At 40.9% G+C, this 15,783-nt stretch overlaps 1 protein-coding gene across 1 annotated transcript in view; it reads right to left on the bottom strand.

Moving 5' to 3' along the window:
* Positions 1-1,254: 1,254 nt before the first annotated feature.
* The window catches only part of CPA6 (carboxypeptidase A6), an 85,359-nt gene continuing 70,830 nt past the window's right edge, over positions 1,255-15,783 (bottom strand). Inside the window, exons 7-11 of the mRNA XM_054192995.1 lie at positions 14,515-14,625; positions 14,175-14,265; positions 9,334-9,536; positions 4,100-4,184; positions 1,255-2,487 (exon numbers count right to left, since the gene is read on the bottom strand). Coding sequence (XP_054048970.1) covers positions 2,300-2,487; positions 4,100-4,184; positions 9,334-9,536; positions 14,175-14,265; positions 14,515-14,625 — 678 coding nt within the window. The 3' untranslated portion in view covers positions 1,255-2,299. The remainder of the gene's footprint in view (positions 2,488-4,099; positions 4,185-9,333; positions 9,537-14,174; positions 14,266-14,514; positions 14,626-15,783) is intronic.

Below are 15,783 nucleotides of genomic sequence, written 5' to 3'. Positions count from 1 at the left end.
ACCCTGCACAGGTCTTCAAAACTGAGGTCAGAGTTTTCAGTTGCACATAATACATAGTATTCGGGCTGAGTCCATCCAGATGCCAGGATGTAGCTGTATTCGTGGACTGGTTTTGATATCAAGTACTTCTAAATGTCAGAGCTTCTTAGATAAATGTAAGAATACTTGCAATTATTCCTGTCCAAGAAGGTCAATGAGATCTACAACGTTAGGTCCTTTCGGTAACTAAAAGAGAGGTTTGGTCTCTTTTTTTCCTTTCTTGCTCCAAGAGTTCAATTACTTTTCAGTACCAGGGGAGATGTGATGGTATGAAGATAAAGCTGAAATGTTTCATATAACGAACTGTTGGACTACAAGCAGGAGTCAAACCATCACATCTGAATCTGTTTTTTCCTGGCCCGTACTTGGAAAAGCTTGTACTGTAGCAATCCAGAGGTATATTTGCCTCATGCTGATTAGGCATCTCTCATGCTTTCTGTCCTTCACTTCTGTCTCTTACGTCCTTGTATTAGTTCAATCTTGTCACCTAAATCCAGAATAACTCACAACTATTGGTGCTAATATTTAATTTACACCACTGTCAAGAGTGTTGGTCAAGAATCTGTGCATAGCAAAAGACAGTTATTGCTGTCTTCAACAGTTATGGTCATAAGCAATTGTAAATGACTGGTGAATAGCTATTTTGAGAGCTTCTGTCCCCCAGATTTTTATTAAACCGGAACAGAAACTTGCATTACTCAAACAAATCTGAACTAATCAAATCTGAATAAGCTTTCAGAAAGCTTGTTTAAAATAAATACTTTTTAATAACAAAATATTAAACAAATAGAATGCAATTCTGTCATCTTTGCTCACTGATTGCCTTTTGCAGTCCTGAAAACAATGGTATTCTTAACTAAATACAGGGTTTCCTAATACCTCATAAAGGTTGCCCATTTGCTAAGTTTGAGTACTTATTTAAAGAGGATGTGGGTTTTTTAAAATATTGCATCCTTGGTGTCAGTATGTTTTATAGATCGGTGAAATTGTCACATCCTTGAACTAAAGCTTTAAAGATTAAATGAAATATGAAGAATACTTCAAAAGCCTTTGATGATTTTATTAACAAATATGTTTTATTTAACATGTTATAGCATAAGATAAAACTCAAAATTAATAAAGTAAAATATATGCTTTTGCAGATATAATAAGATCAAAAAAATACTATTTTAAAAGTACCAAAAAACCCTCAACAAGTTGTTATATTCTCTGTGCTTTCATTATTATTCTTTCAAACATGGTGCTTATTCACTGTATTTCAGCTGTAAAGCTGCTGCTTTCACCTCCGGCCCACTTAAGAATCTGTTATTAATTCCTTTAAAACATGCAAAAAATACGACTTCCAAGAAGAACAGCCACACAGCCATAGAGCTACAGAACTCACTGCAAGAATACCGATAAATAAAACATCAGTTAACATCAGTTAATTACAGTTTAAGGCCAGATCTTCAGCTGGTGGAAATGGGCAGACACTGACTACAGCAGAACCCCGATGCACCAGTCGACTGCCTGCGTCCAAGTTCCAAGTCATGGCAAGTTGCTTTGTCAGCTATGGTCTCTCCATAAAGCAGAGTATTGTATATCTCAATAATATTTCATTATCGTTCTTACACAGGTCTAGGAAAGTTACATTTCTCAAAGGCAATATGTTGATTTTGAGTCCGTCCCCCCAAACCTTGGGTCAAATTCTTGCATTACATGAAAAAAAAATCACAAAAGTGCATATACATATGTCTGTATACATGCAGAACAAAGCCACGTTGCCACTTGCAGTGCGGCCAGCTGCAATATATGCCATTTACTTACATTAGACACGGGCCTGTGTTGGGTCACAGAGTACATATACGTGAATGTAAGCTTTATCCATTGGTTCAAGAGACCCCACTAAGGGAATTCTTCCTGTTATGGAAAGGACTAAGGCCAGGGACTGTCTGGAAGTAGAGTTTTATTTCAGGCACCTGTATGTGGACCTGGACCTGCCCCACTGGAGTTGCAGAATCAAAGCTTTATTGCAAAAAAGAACAGACTATTTTACTCCAAACTGGTAACTACGTTAGTATATCAACTTTATGGGCTTTTGTAGAGCAGATATTAAATTATTTTTTTGATTTCCCGCCAAGTGGATCTGGTAGAAACAACACCATATTTCCCATTAGCTTCTGTAATTTTGAAGTGGCCAAGCTTAGAATGGCAACTGAACGCACTGAAAGGCATCAGCACTGGGAGTAATGCACACACTTCCAGCTCCTAGAAATAGCTCTCAATGACATTTCTTCAGGAGATGAAGAGTTATATTTTTAACTGCGAGCATGGTCTCTGTGCAGGTTGGCTTGATCAGCGTCTCGGGAAGTAAAAATCCAAAATGGCCGGTGTCACGCAGTTCAAATGCAAACGCGTAAGGGATGCCATTTTTGTAGGCCCAGTCCATAGAGCTACCAGAACTCACATCTGAAAGAGGGAAGTCAGAGAAAATTTTAAAATAAGTTAAATGCAGGTCATGTTGAAAGCGCCAGAGGGTTCTTGTGGCATTTTGAGTCTCCAGGACTCAGTATATATACTTGCAGCCCCAGCTGTTGCTTGCCCTGATCCCGAACACCCTTCAGAGGAGGGCATGGGGGCCCAGCACCTGGTGAAAGGTGCTCAGCACAATACGGGATTAGATCCTTGATTTTCGCAGGGAAAAAATTAATAAATAACTTTTTTTTGTGTAAAGCAAAACTTTAATAAAAGAGAACATTTAAAGTAAAGCCTCAAACTGTTCCTGTCCCCAGGAGAGTGTAGTCTAAAGCTTTGCTTCCACAAAGATCTCCCAGCTGGACTGGAGCTCTGCACGCTCCTAGGTTTAACTTTTGTAGGGAGAAGGGAGAAAGTTGACAAAGTAATCTACATTCTCCTTTTCAAAGTGCTTTTAAAATTCTTTTCATTTCTGCCTTGTTTTCTCACCATTTCTTTGCAGCATGAAGAGCATTTGCATAGGTGGTGTCTAATATTAACAAACCTTCCCGAGGAAATGTGCTTCTCATGCTTTCGTTATCTCCATATGTTGATTACCCAAGACACTTATGTTTATATAAAGATCCATCTCTCATGTGGCCTGCTGTCTTCTGTGCGATTCTGGCATTAATTCACACTGCTCTTCCTTTGACATAGCGACTGACTGCGCTGTAATGAGCACGAGATGACGACTGTGCTGTGGGGATGGAGGCCCACAATAAAGTAGAGCTCTAGCCAAAACACAGGAACAGCAGAGGAGATGCAGGTGGTTACTTGTGAAAAATCTTGCTATTTACTTAAGCTTCTCACTTTTTCAATGTCTGTTAGCATTACCGAGAGCATTCAGGCCTCATAGTTTCAGTAATAAAAAAAAAAAAGTGTTGCATTGAAACCTATTGAACTTCTTCTTCTCTTACTTGTCTATGTGGAGAGCTTGCCTGACAGATGTCATTACGTATTTAAAAGGCATCTTTTAAAGATACTTTGTTATAGGGAAAAATGCTTTTGAAATTGCTTTCTGAAAAATAGAAGATGTCCAAATAAAGATACCATTGCTATCATTTATCATCATCTAGACACAGAAGCACTTGAAATCTAGCTTTTAAAGAGATCATCCTAAATTTTAGAATGAGCTCTATGAATAGTTTTATCTATCACAATTGCACCGAAGGAGAGGCATAGTAATGGTGAAAAACAAAACCTACTTTGAATTAGTTCTTCACAAATATTCTATAACTTAGTATTGCATTTACAGTATCTGATAATGACATGCTTTTTAAGATCTTGCTTTATCTTTTGTTTTAAAAATATCTGTATTTATATGCTATTTGCTGGATTTCGCCTCTCAAATGCATTGCAGTTTAATCTCTTTTATTGCATCGAGTTAATCTTACTGCAATCAACTGACTGAATCAGTTACAAAATTTCATCTTCCTCCTTCCTCACCATCCACAACTGGAACAAAGTTCACTTTAAACAGTGTTTGCTTTCTTTGTTTTAATACGGGTAATCTCCTTCTCACTATAGGTAGGTCAAAGTCACAAACCTGTGCCAGAGGAAAACTTACACAAAGTGCTAGATGCAGGACCATATCTGTATCTTATACCATAGGCTGAATGAAGAGCATTAACAGCATTATAGGCTGCTAATTCCTGTGGGGGGGAGAAAAACAAATACATAAATTAGACTTTGAATTAAATACTGTAATGGGATTGGAACCTGAGCTATGCATCGTTGACTTCCGGCACGATGCTGTGTTCCTTGAGTCCATGGCAGCTAATCTAAAATTATTTTAAAGGATAAATTATTATTTACTTTTATTGACGGCAATTCCCTAATTCTTTGGAAAACTTGATTTGGTATTTTCATGGCATAGAGCAGCTCACTGCACTGCAAATGATGAGCCATTAAGTATTTTGTAATTATAGGTATATATACCAATTAAGTGACACAACAAAGTTAGGCAACATGTGAGACCATGAGATGAAATAATCTCCTTTTTACGCAGTTTAAAAGCCATGCAGGAATTTTCTGGCAGTAACTGTGGATGCATTTCCCAGTCCACTAAACCTCGTCTCTTGGTGGCACTCCACAGTGGTTCAGTGAGCGGGGTGGGAAGAAGGAAGGATGCAAATTCCAGTCCTGAATCTCTGATGATGGACAGATCAGTGTTCACTGATGGTCTAACTTTCTCTTGGGCCAGATGATGTAGGCTTGGAGAACTCTTCCCACTATTGCGGAAATGTGATTTCAGTACTGTATGGGGAAAATCCGCACCTACATTTCAACATCCATATGGATGCAGTCTGTGTAGGAGGTTCCTGTGAGACTGGGTGCCTGAGACATGGGCCTGGCCCATGGCAAATTCTGAGGCTTACATGTGGAAAGCGCATCCAAACACAGACAAAGGATGCACATATTCAAAAGAAAAAAGAATATTATGATACCAAAGAAAGATCCCGGAGAAGGTACAGTGGAGGCTGGGAATATATAGGAAAACGCAAAGCCATCTCCCTACAGAGAGCAAGATATGACCACCACTGGACTTAGAAACTGCTGGACTTTGAACCACTGGATTCAAAAGCTGCAATGGTTGTTTTTTTAATTGTTTTATTCCTGTGAACTGAGGAGCTGTAGGTTTCAGTTTATGCAAGTCTTCATGAACTTGGTCCTTACCTTGTTATTCATCAGGCACTTGATGAATGCACTGGGGAAGGCTCACTTTATACTTGCCTTTCTGTTTATACACTTTCCTTAACCTTCCACTTGTTTGCCATTGGCAGGAATCGGGATTCTGGCTTAATCCCCAGTCTGACCCATGCAGGCATTCCTGCTGTGGGTCTTTGTCTGCCCAAGTAGAGAAGCCAGAGAAAACTGCTTTAAAATGTCACTCCAGAAAAAAAGAAAAGTTCATTTTCACTTACTGGCCAGCAAGTAGGGCTTAGGAGAGTCTATTTTACACCGAGAACTGCTCTTAGCAAATGGAAGAGCACTTTTTTACTCAATTATAAAAATCCTTTAGGCACAATTAGATTTGTTTGTTTGTTTGTTTGTTTCTTGGCCGGAGACTCTGACATTTTCAGCTTGCCCCTTCTCTTCCTCTTGCCACCTCCATGAGAGAGTGCATGGAGGCAGGGACCACTGAAGTCAGTGCTGCCGGGAACTTCTGCCAGGGCGGGAAGTGGTCACCAGCTGATGCAGAGGGACAGCTTATGACTCACCCTAACACCAAAGATGAGGTGGGAGGAGGTCTGAGAAAGAGGGAAGTGCTGTTGCTTGGGTCTCCCCCTTCCCTTACAGATGCCTCAACTTCTGTTGAGTCATGACACACAAGACCCATGAAGGGGTCAGAGGTGTCGGACTCTGTGAGGGCGGCGAGGTGGCAGTGTGAGGCCACAGTGGTGGCAGTGGGACCTCTCAGGGCTCTGGGGAGTGGGGAGCTCCAGCTGCAGCCCGGGGCTGTTGTCTGGTGCCTGCACTGGAGCCCCAGGTGCCAGGGTCAGTTGCTCAACAGAAATTTGGCAAGCTATACCCAGCACTTACCGTCCTGGGGCCATGGTGTGGAGCTGGGATAGCCTGGCAACAGGCCTGATGCCAAGGGAGTGGGCTCACCTAAGGGGGCTGAGATAGGTGGACAGCAATGTCCTGGTAAATGCACCATGGAAAGGTGCATAGCCACATAGGAGATGACTCCCCATGCATGAGTTACTCATTGTACAGCAATGAGTCAACATAAGCAAGCCCTATTGAAATCTTTCTGAAGAAATAGTTTGGCAAGGCCCGTTTAAAACCAGCACAACAATACTGGGTTCTGTGCAGAGGCAGCAACTGCCCAAAGGCCAGCCCAGGAGTGACCCAAGTCCATGTCCACCACGTAGGCAGGCGTCCCTGGGCACTGTGAGCTCAATGCTCTTTGCCTTGGGGGGGTGCTGCCTGCTTTCACTGTTGGAGTTATATGCCCAAAGAAGGGGACAGTTCTCAAATGCATCACATTGTGGCAGGTCGGATCCTGAATAAATCCACGAAACCAGTCTTTGAACATCCTCAAGGAGAAAGCTTCACATAAAATTACCAGATTTTTGCAAAGACATACACAAACTCAGTTGTGCCGTTTAAGTTCACTGCAAACACTAAGGCATTTGTACAGGAAGAAAAGGGATAAAAAGTAGGTGAAATTTAAAACTGTTGAGGTGGATGAATGTTTCTGCTGTTTTTTTCAATCTAAAAGTGCACTTTCATTTTAAGTATCTTAAAAGAACAGATTTCAGGAGAGTGTTAATAAGAGACATGTGCCTAAATTAGAACAGAATATGCACGTTGTGATCAGTACACAGCTCTCCGGTTTCAAAGCAACTCTGAATAATTGAACACTTTAATCGAAATGGTAACTGACAGCTCACTAGAATGATACGACCCAAACAGAAACACCCTTTCTTCTGCTCAGGATTAATTGTGCCCCCCTTAATAACACCAAATGTTATTTATCTGCTATGCACGTGGAGCCCTACAGTTGTCCACTGTACACAGTCCGTGTATACCAACAAAGCTGGTTCCATCAGCAGCAGGAAAGAGAGATCTGCTGCGTTCCAGCTCACTGTAATTCTCCAAGAGACCTGGAGAACCTGAAACCTCAGCCTAAGACACCATTTCAGACACTTCAAATATTAAAGACCATTCATTTCAGAGCCACCAGGGGATGGAGCCTTTGGCTGTAGGCAAATATTAAAAACAAATAAATAAGCAACAGTAATCCATTTATTTTCACTATGATCCTCATAACAAGCTTTCTAAATAACAGGAAATTACTTCAGTTTCTTATTCTGACCTCCCTGTTCTTTTTGACCCACTGCAATAAAAAGAAGTATAGAGTCCAATTACTGGCAAAACATTCAGAACTGGGATTTGGCTTCCATTTGTCCAGGGCTGTTGTCTAAAACAGTGTCTTTCTTTGTCCCTTTAGGTCTGTGCTCCACTCCGTCTGAGGAGAAGCCTGCTCCAAGGCCTCGCAAACCTGGCGAACACCTACTACTCATCAAAACCTGGGCTCCTTTGAACGGAAAGGTAGAGTGTGTGTGCTAAGGGGCAGTTACGCCCTGTCTTAGAATGGAAATAGCCCTTCAGCAACAAGAACAGTATACACTGAAGATTTACTGGTATGTGTGAAAACTCCTTTTCCTTACAAAGAATTTCCCGCTATTGCCTTATGTTACTAATCGAGAGTATCATGTATTTTCATCAAGATACCCAGCAGTCCTCTTCTTGCAGAGCTGATGCCCTTTCTTCCTAAGACTATGTCTTCAACTTCTGCTGTCTTGTCTGTTCTTAAAAAAAAATGTGCTTGCACCTGCTGGTCTTCAAAGGAATGAGATCCCCTGGTTTTGAATTCCCAGTCTATGTTTTTTGGTAAGTAACAGTCAGTAATTCACTTGGGGAGCTCCTCTTTCCTTTTGCCACATCCCAAAAGAGGGATGTGAATAAAGGGTAGAATAAAAAGAAGTCTCATGGATTTATTCACAGTCAACGAAAAGTTGGGTGGCCGGTCCCCACATGTCTCATATTTTTAGCTCCTCTGGCTGCTTAGTTAACTTCTAATTTGCTCTGTTTCCCAAGAATGACATCAGACAGGAGAATTTTTAGTAGCTGCTGAAATTAAGTGTCTTAACAGAAATAAACCCACAAAGAGAGTTCAGTTTGTGGCGTGCTGGCTGCTCAGCATCCTGAGAGGGCAGCTGAGTGAAACTTCAGTGAAGCTCCAGGGACTAACATCGTCATTTATTCTGCACAGGATAAATCTAAGGTGCAGTTAAGCTCCTTTTGGAGTAACCTAGCTTAAACTAGTAAGTTAAACGTCACTGCAGCTTGCAACGTCAAAATGGGAGATATACAGACAATGTAATTTTACCAGGGACTGAGGGCGAAAGAAAGAGGCTCGCTACTGCTTGGTGCAATGTGTGTCTGTGAGCAGGAGCAAACAGAAAGTGAAGCTTAAGCCGCATTTGCCTGAGAGAATAAGCCACAGGGAGGGTTTTACGTACAGGAGGCTGCTGAAAAACAGGCCTCAAACTGTGAGCAGAGGGAATAGTTCTCTTGTGTTTGGATGAGCATGGAATACATGAAATGTACATATTTGTAAATCAATAGGCTTGCATCAAAAACCGTACTCTTATTAATTTATTCTTCTAATAGACAAAAACTCCAAAGCACCTGATGTTAATTAGCTGCTTGTCTTAAAGGGGTAAACACACTACATCTGAGCAGGATGATATGTAAAGGGACAGAAGCTTTACTTTTTGTGAAATTACAAGATTTCTGCTCTAACTGATAAATATAAACCATTTTGATTTTATTTTGTTCATAAAATAGAAGATGATCTTCTTTGTGCTTCTAGTGTTTAAGTTCTGAGCATGAAGGGACAGAATTTCAGCTAGATGCCCAAGGACTTTACTACACAATTCCCATTACAGTTAATTAAATAAAATGATAATAACTATAATTAAAACCCAGGGATTTATCCTATAAAGTAATTTAAAGGGACTGATGGATGGAAGGCACTATACCATTTTAATCAAATTACCGCTGACTCACTTTGAATGAAGGTTATATAACCAGAAACGTGATTGCAAACGGAACCAGAATAAATACTGCTCGATATTAAATATGTGCAAAGTATTGAAGAAACAAGTCTCCTCTCAATATTAAATATGTGCAAAGTATTGAAGAAAAAAGTCTCCTCTCAAAACAAGATGTACCAAAAAAATATTATATAGGGAACCATATTCTCCCAAGTTTTAATGTACTTACCACGCAGCTGAAGTTTGGAATAGTTGCGTATTTGTAAGAGTAAGGGTACAGCAGCATCTGTGCATATGCGTGGAAGGACAAATAGGCTTTTATTTGTTTCCGATGTTTCCGGAGAAAATGAGCAACAGCCTTTACTTCAGGCTCTGATTCAGGAAAGGGACCACAGTAGGTGTCGTCGCATGGGTGAAATGAAGCACCTTCATCTAGAGATTGACAAAGAAAGTTGATGGTAAGTGATCATGGAGAATTTCTAAAGATCAGCTTCTGGCTCAGCCTGTGTGGGCCTGCATGCAAAAGTGTGAAAAGCAATAAACAAATTGCTTTCTTGTGACTGATGGGCATGAGCCAGTGGGACCTCAGTACAGTGATCTGCTCAGTCATCTAGTAGATACACCAAGTTGCCAATTGGCCAACTACATGCAGTTTTCCCCAAAGGACATCTTTTCAACCCAACGGAAAAAGGAGAGTCTGACTTTACTGTATTTTCTTCCCTGTCTTTTTGTATAAGGGGCACATTTTCTGATAGCATTCCAGTATTAAAACTATTGAAGGGTCTCAGTTGGTCTATTTGAAATTTAGAGTGCTGTACCTCTTTCACTAGTCACTGCCAAGACAAACCTAGCTTTTAAGAGCATTTTAACATACTAGTTACTACAGTGATGGTTACAATGGTAGGTAGATAACCTCAAAAGGCATTATCTTAAAAACCGGTTTAAGACATGAGAATAGTCCCTGACTACTGCTTATTTTTACTCTTGCAAACCTTATGGGGGAAAAATGAGAAGCCGCATGGGATGATTGTTCAGTTAGCTAAAATAGAAATCATCTCACTTTGCACAGGGCTTATTTTTCCTTCAAGTTTGGTGCAGGGGTTCAGTTGTGAGGATATCTTTTCCCACGTCAACCTGCTCAGGTGGCAGTAAGCTGCAGAAGTGTAGCCTGCATGCAATATCCCGTGAGGTACTGAAAGATGAAACTCAGAAAAGGAGACATGGCAGTGGCTCCTTTATCATTTACCAATTCTGGATCTAAGCCACCATCTCATTTACAGCTTAGGGTCTGTGCATAAAAGAACAATATTTATGCAAATCCACTCTTTTATCCACAGTGATTTCAAAATACCACATGTTTTACACTGACCTGCAAAATAATAATAGTTTGTTTGCAACATTCCCCGGTGTCATCAGGGACTTACAAAAGCAGTGTTTTATTAGCTTTCCTTTGTATAGTAAGTACTCCCATCTTCAAATAATAAGAAAAGAGCAGTGTGTGAGAAGGCATAATAATATGAACAAAACCGGGGTTATGCAGTCAACCTAATGCTAAAAAAAGTGGAAGAATTTCATGCTGCAGCTTCATTTGTAATATGAAAATTGAGGCTACCATTCAATGGTCACAGGTGGGGATTGGAAAACGTATTAGTGCTTAGATTGCAGTGGATATGGAGGGGTTATATAGAGGGCAGATGGTCTCCTCCCTGCAGAACAGATGGCCACCAAGTCATCCAAATCCCAAGAGCACTCTGCCTCGATGTCTTGTTGGATAATAGAGCTAAAGGAGAGCTATTTAACAGAGCCTCTGGAGCCTTTTTTTTTTTTCATGGATACTACATCTTCTGTAACAGTGTTGTATACTGAATCATGAAAATGGGCATCACTGTTAATAAACAGCAAAATCCAACAAGCTAATGGTAAAATGACCCAATGGTAAAATATGGCTCAGTTTAGTGACTTTCAGTGAAGAAAAAACTCTCTAAACTGTCCAGCCTACTGTCATGAGCCATTTGCAATCCCAGCTGTAGTTAACGTTCTTCCTTAAGTGAAGCTGGCTGGAAGTAAAAAGAGAGGGTTTCCATGGTGGCCTTGGATAATGTAAGGATATTCTCAATTTTCATGCTGTAAGTTCTTTTAAAGTAACACAAGAAGAAAGAAAAAGGCAATGCAGTACATATCAACTCCTGCGAAATTTCTGAGTTACAGTCATGACAAGAAAATGGAATCACATAAAATGTCACCATGCTGCCTTATTTTTGTACCTGATAGCATACCGGGGGAGGAGAAGTATCCTCCAACATCCGTCATGAGATCAAATGTACAAAGGAAATGTGTGCCGAGACTGATCAAACCAATGCTCTGGTACAGAAGGCAGACTGGGAGGACGGACAAGCTGGAGCATGATTCTCAAACTTCCTCGCAGCCAATTCTTCTGCCAGTGTGGGGAACTGTCCTCAGTGAGCAATGGGGTGCACTGGAGACTGGAGTGCATTGGAAATTTTAACTCCCACTGCTACTCTCTTGGGGGCTTCGGATGCAACCCCTTTAACTGGATTTGCCCTATGACATAATTTATTTCTAAGTACCTCATTATTGGCTTTAAAGTTGCTATTTATTTCATGAACATTAAACCCTTGTGCAAGCTATTGCACATAAATATACGTTGCAAGGAGCATTTCTACCCAGACATTTTGCTGTCAGTATTCGCTTGGGTCTGTGTGCAATTTCTGTGCACTATTTTGGGCACGGGGCGCCGCAAAGCGAAATCTACCACAATCAGTGATATGGCCCTTTTCTCAGCCTCTAGAGAACACAGAAGCATCATAAAGCTGACATCAAAGACCTGCACTGGAAGGGAATAGGAAAGCAGAAGGGATGCTGTGTTATCTTTACCAACTAGCTCACGGCAAGCTAGCGTTCGGCGCCTTTGCCGGGGCCAGATTCTGACACAACACACCTGCCTGGAAGCCCCACGGTGAAGTTCAAGCCTTCTCCCCAAATTGTAAGTGCGACTGAACTGAATTAAAAGGTTTTTAACAAGCATAGGTAGTATTAAATGTCAAACACACCATGATTATTCAAGCCTCAAAGTGTGATATGATCCAGATTCTCCTCTGCCTCATTTAGTGTCAGATTAATGAGAATATGGGGCGCCGGGTGAGGATCTTCTGAACACCAGTCATGAAAGATCTCTTTATTCTCTGGCAAAATAGAGAATCCGATGGAGTTTGGGGTCTGGCGTGGGAAGCGGAGCCGGTGCTTGATGGGATGACAAGCAACCTTGAATGAATTTTTATTTTTTAAACTGGGGGTGGGGACCTGTCTTTGATGTTTGGTGCAGGGGAGAAATGCAACAGGTAGTGGATTACAACACGCAATGTGCATGTGTTTCATTGTCGTTTCACTCAGCCTAGAAAAAAATGTTTTTTACTGAAAACGAAGCAAACATTTTCAGGACTGAGTAACTAAGTGTGCTTTAAAGCAGCATCTGAGGAGCAAGAAGAGGGAGCAGCAAAGTGATTTGAACCCAAGAAAGATTCATCAGGTCTAGAAAGAAAATGCACTGTGTGAGTATTAATGTTGCACTGATAGGTACCTATATATGGCTCTGAAGACTTTGTAAGAGAACTGTTCATTCCAACTATGCTGGTGGCTATCTCCTGAACGGTAAATTTATGTCCCCAAAATACCTGCAGTTCTGACTTACTTAGGTAAAAAGATGGTAACAGTGATGCAGGATTTCGGTTCATTTTTACATTATTTTTGCAGCATAAAATTGCCCTATAGATCGTGGTAGCAGCCCTGGGACTATCTTCTGTGGTGGAGGGATTCTCAGCTAACATAGGCTTTCTGTAACTGCTTCTGTGCCAGTCCTCTCCTTACTGCGAGCAGAGTCGAAAAAAATTGGAAGCATATTTCACAAGTCCATACTGTATTGAACGCCTGTTTCTGTTCACTCTCACCTCATTTGTAATCTCCCCAGGCAGATTATTCACACTCGCTTTTATCCTTACAGTTCTCAAAAATCCACTAAAAGAATCCAATCGCTGCAAGCCAGGCTGTACAGTGCTTGCTCCTGCTGCAAGTGACTGGAGTATTGTGGAAACATCTAGAGACTTCCAGTGGAAGAGGGACGGGCTGAAGGGAGGGCGGTTGCGCCAGCGCTGTGCAAACACAATTTCTGTCTTTACAAGTTCATAATGTAAATAAGGAAGGCGGATGAATGCTGGAGGAGAAAACAGCTGCGCAGAGAGGTGAAGGAGGTTGCTCAAGAAGGGAGAGCAGGTCAGCAGAAGAACCAGGTCTATATTGCTGTATTTCACAACAAAGTGCTATGTCTGCTGCACCAGAACTTGTACGGCTGCTTACTCCTGTGCGAGTTGCACTGTCTTGCTGTAAGATTTAATAAAATACCATTTCTTCTTCAGTGGACGCGTTCCAACTCTGCTAGTATTTTCATTACTGCTGCATTCTCTATGCAAAATTGAGGTCAATTTTTATGAAAGTATTTACAGAAGTGCTGGGAGTTTAAAATTGGATCTCTATGCATTTAGAAGCACCTTCTTTCTTTATTAAATCACTAATAATAATGGTCTTAAAATATTCTCAGACAATTCTCTGTGAGGCAAAGACAGCAAGTCTGGCATTTCCAAAGCTAAATCCATTTCAGAGAAATGACGAATTAAATAAAATGAAGTTTGAATGTTTCCTAAAGTTGTAGTCAGGTAGATTTGGAAATGTGATGGGCCAGGCTCATGACTGTGCTTCAAATTATTTACATGATTGCAGAAATACAGAATAGCTGTATTTGCGTTTTTTTGCTTTTGCCACCCTTGCCATGAAAACTTTTTACTTGTGATGAGATGTGTCTTTCCAAAGCTCAGGACTTTTATTTTTTTAGAAGCTAGAAGGAAGATTCGAGCCCTGGCTTGTGGCTTTATGGGAAAGTACCTTCAACTTTAACTACGGAAAAGAGAACACAACGGATGTGATCTAACCTACTTACTCTGTTGGGTAATTAAATACAGGGTAATCTGAACTAGTGGACCAAAGTATCTCCAGACTTACCACACCATTTCACTTTCCAGTTGCGATTAGCATCAACACCATGACACCGAAACCGTGTGTTCTTTGATCTTGTTTTTCTCCAAAATCGATCCTAACATAAGTTATAAAATAGTTAAATAGCAATATTACTACAGTTTGGCAAAAATCCATTTGTACACATAACAAACCAACTCCGGTCAACATATTCAGTATTATATTTTAAATGGAGTAATTTACTTCCATTTTGCATGCCACAAAGTGATGGATCAGATTATACAGAAAGTCACCTTTGAATGATGCAGCAACCATTCGATCTTTCCTGTTGAATATTTTTTTGAGTACTTCTACTAATACTACTTACATTTGTCCAGCTAAAATGATATCCATCCACATTAAATACAGGCATGATGTAGAAATACAGCTGAGTCAGCATCTTTCTCATGGCAGGATCAGTCTGGTATGTCTGAAGAGCCTAAAGCAGAAAAGCCAAAGAAGGTAATTTCCATAATAAAAATAATTTCCCGATTAAGTATTGTGACAGGCTAAGACAGTCATGTGGCCTCTGGCAGTACGGAGACCTGATCTCACGGCACCACTGACATCCTTCGAGCTGTGCTTGAAAGGCTGACATCTTCCTGCAAATGTCATTAAAGGCAGCATGTGACCATGTGACAAAGGTGTTCAAAAGACCCTGTTGTCTCTGCTTCTTAGCTACTTTCAATAGCCAAGAAAATACAACTCGCATTACAGAGAAGCAAATGCGTACAAAGTGTTTCTTGACGTAGGAGGTGGAAGTGGAATAGATTCTTAGTTGAGGAAACAAGTGTAGCTCCTGTAAGACAATGAAGCGCTGTTGTTTCCACCAGGTGATGATCTGGCAAGGTCAGAGCATGTCTTAAAGCATTTAAGGCTCACATTACATAAGCTTTTGTTGTATGCAAAGTCATTTACTATGTGCACAATCGTTCATATAGGCAGCTTATTCCTTTATAATGTAGAAAACCTTCTACTTTTGGAGAACCTCATGGATAAATGTTAGTAGAGGAAGTCTAGGTAGGGAAAGTATTTTTTTTCCGTTCTACATCTTAGAAACAGAGGCTCCTCAGCAGTTCTGTTTGCTAGTACCAGAGGTGCTCCTTTAGCTGTTTCTGGAAGCTCGGACTCCATGTGCTGTACCAAAAACTGTTCCTTCTCATCAAACTTGCAACTTCCAAAGCTTGTCTTGATTCTGTAAGGGGAGGACGCAAGTGCTTCACCTGGCAGGTGGCAAGTGCGTCACGCTGACACTGGGTTCAAAGGGATGTCAGAGGCTGGCTCCTCTCCTCCTGGTGCTGTGATTACCGCCTCCTGCTCCGCGGTATTTCTGGCCCTCCAGATCCAAGAAATAACGTCTTTGGGGGGACAAAGGGAAACGTTTTCTCTGAAATAAACCTAAGCTAAAAGCTTTTTAGTTGACAAATGCCAGGGAACAGTGTGAAGTACAGGAATTCAATACTTCTGGGCTCCTAACCATGCAGCTGTTTGGATTATTGAAGCTGCCACTGGAGCTGACAGATGCATTTTGTGGAATATCCTTAAGAAATACCCACACAATTGGACATGTCTGGGCCTGAAATTTACTCATGGAGGA

This window comes from Rissa tridactyla, chromosome 2 (genome assembly GCF_028500815.1).
Source record: "Rissa tridactyla isolate bRisTri1 chromosome 2, bRisTri1.patW.cur.20221130, whole genome shotgun sequence".
Classification (NCBI taxonomy): Eukaryota; Metazoa; Chordata; class Aves; order Charadriiformes; family Laridae; genus Rissa; species Rissa tridactyla.
Note: the sequence above shows the minus strand (reverse complement) of the source record. Positions and strands in the feature narration are given on the sequence as shown.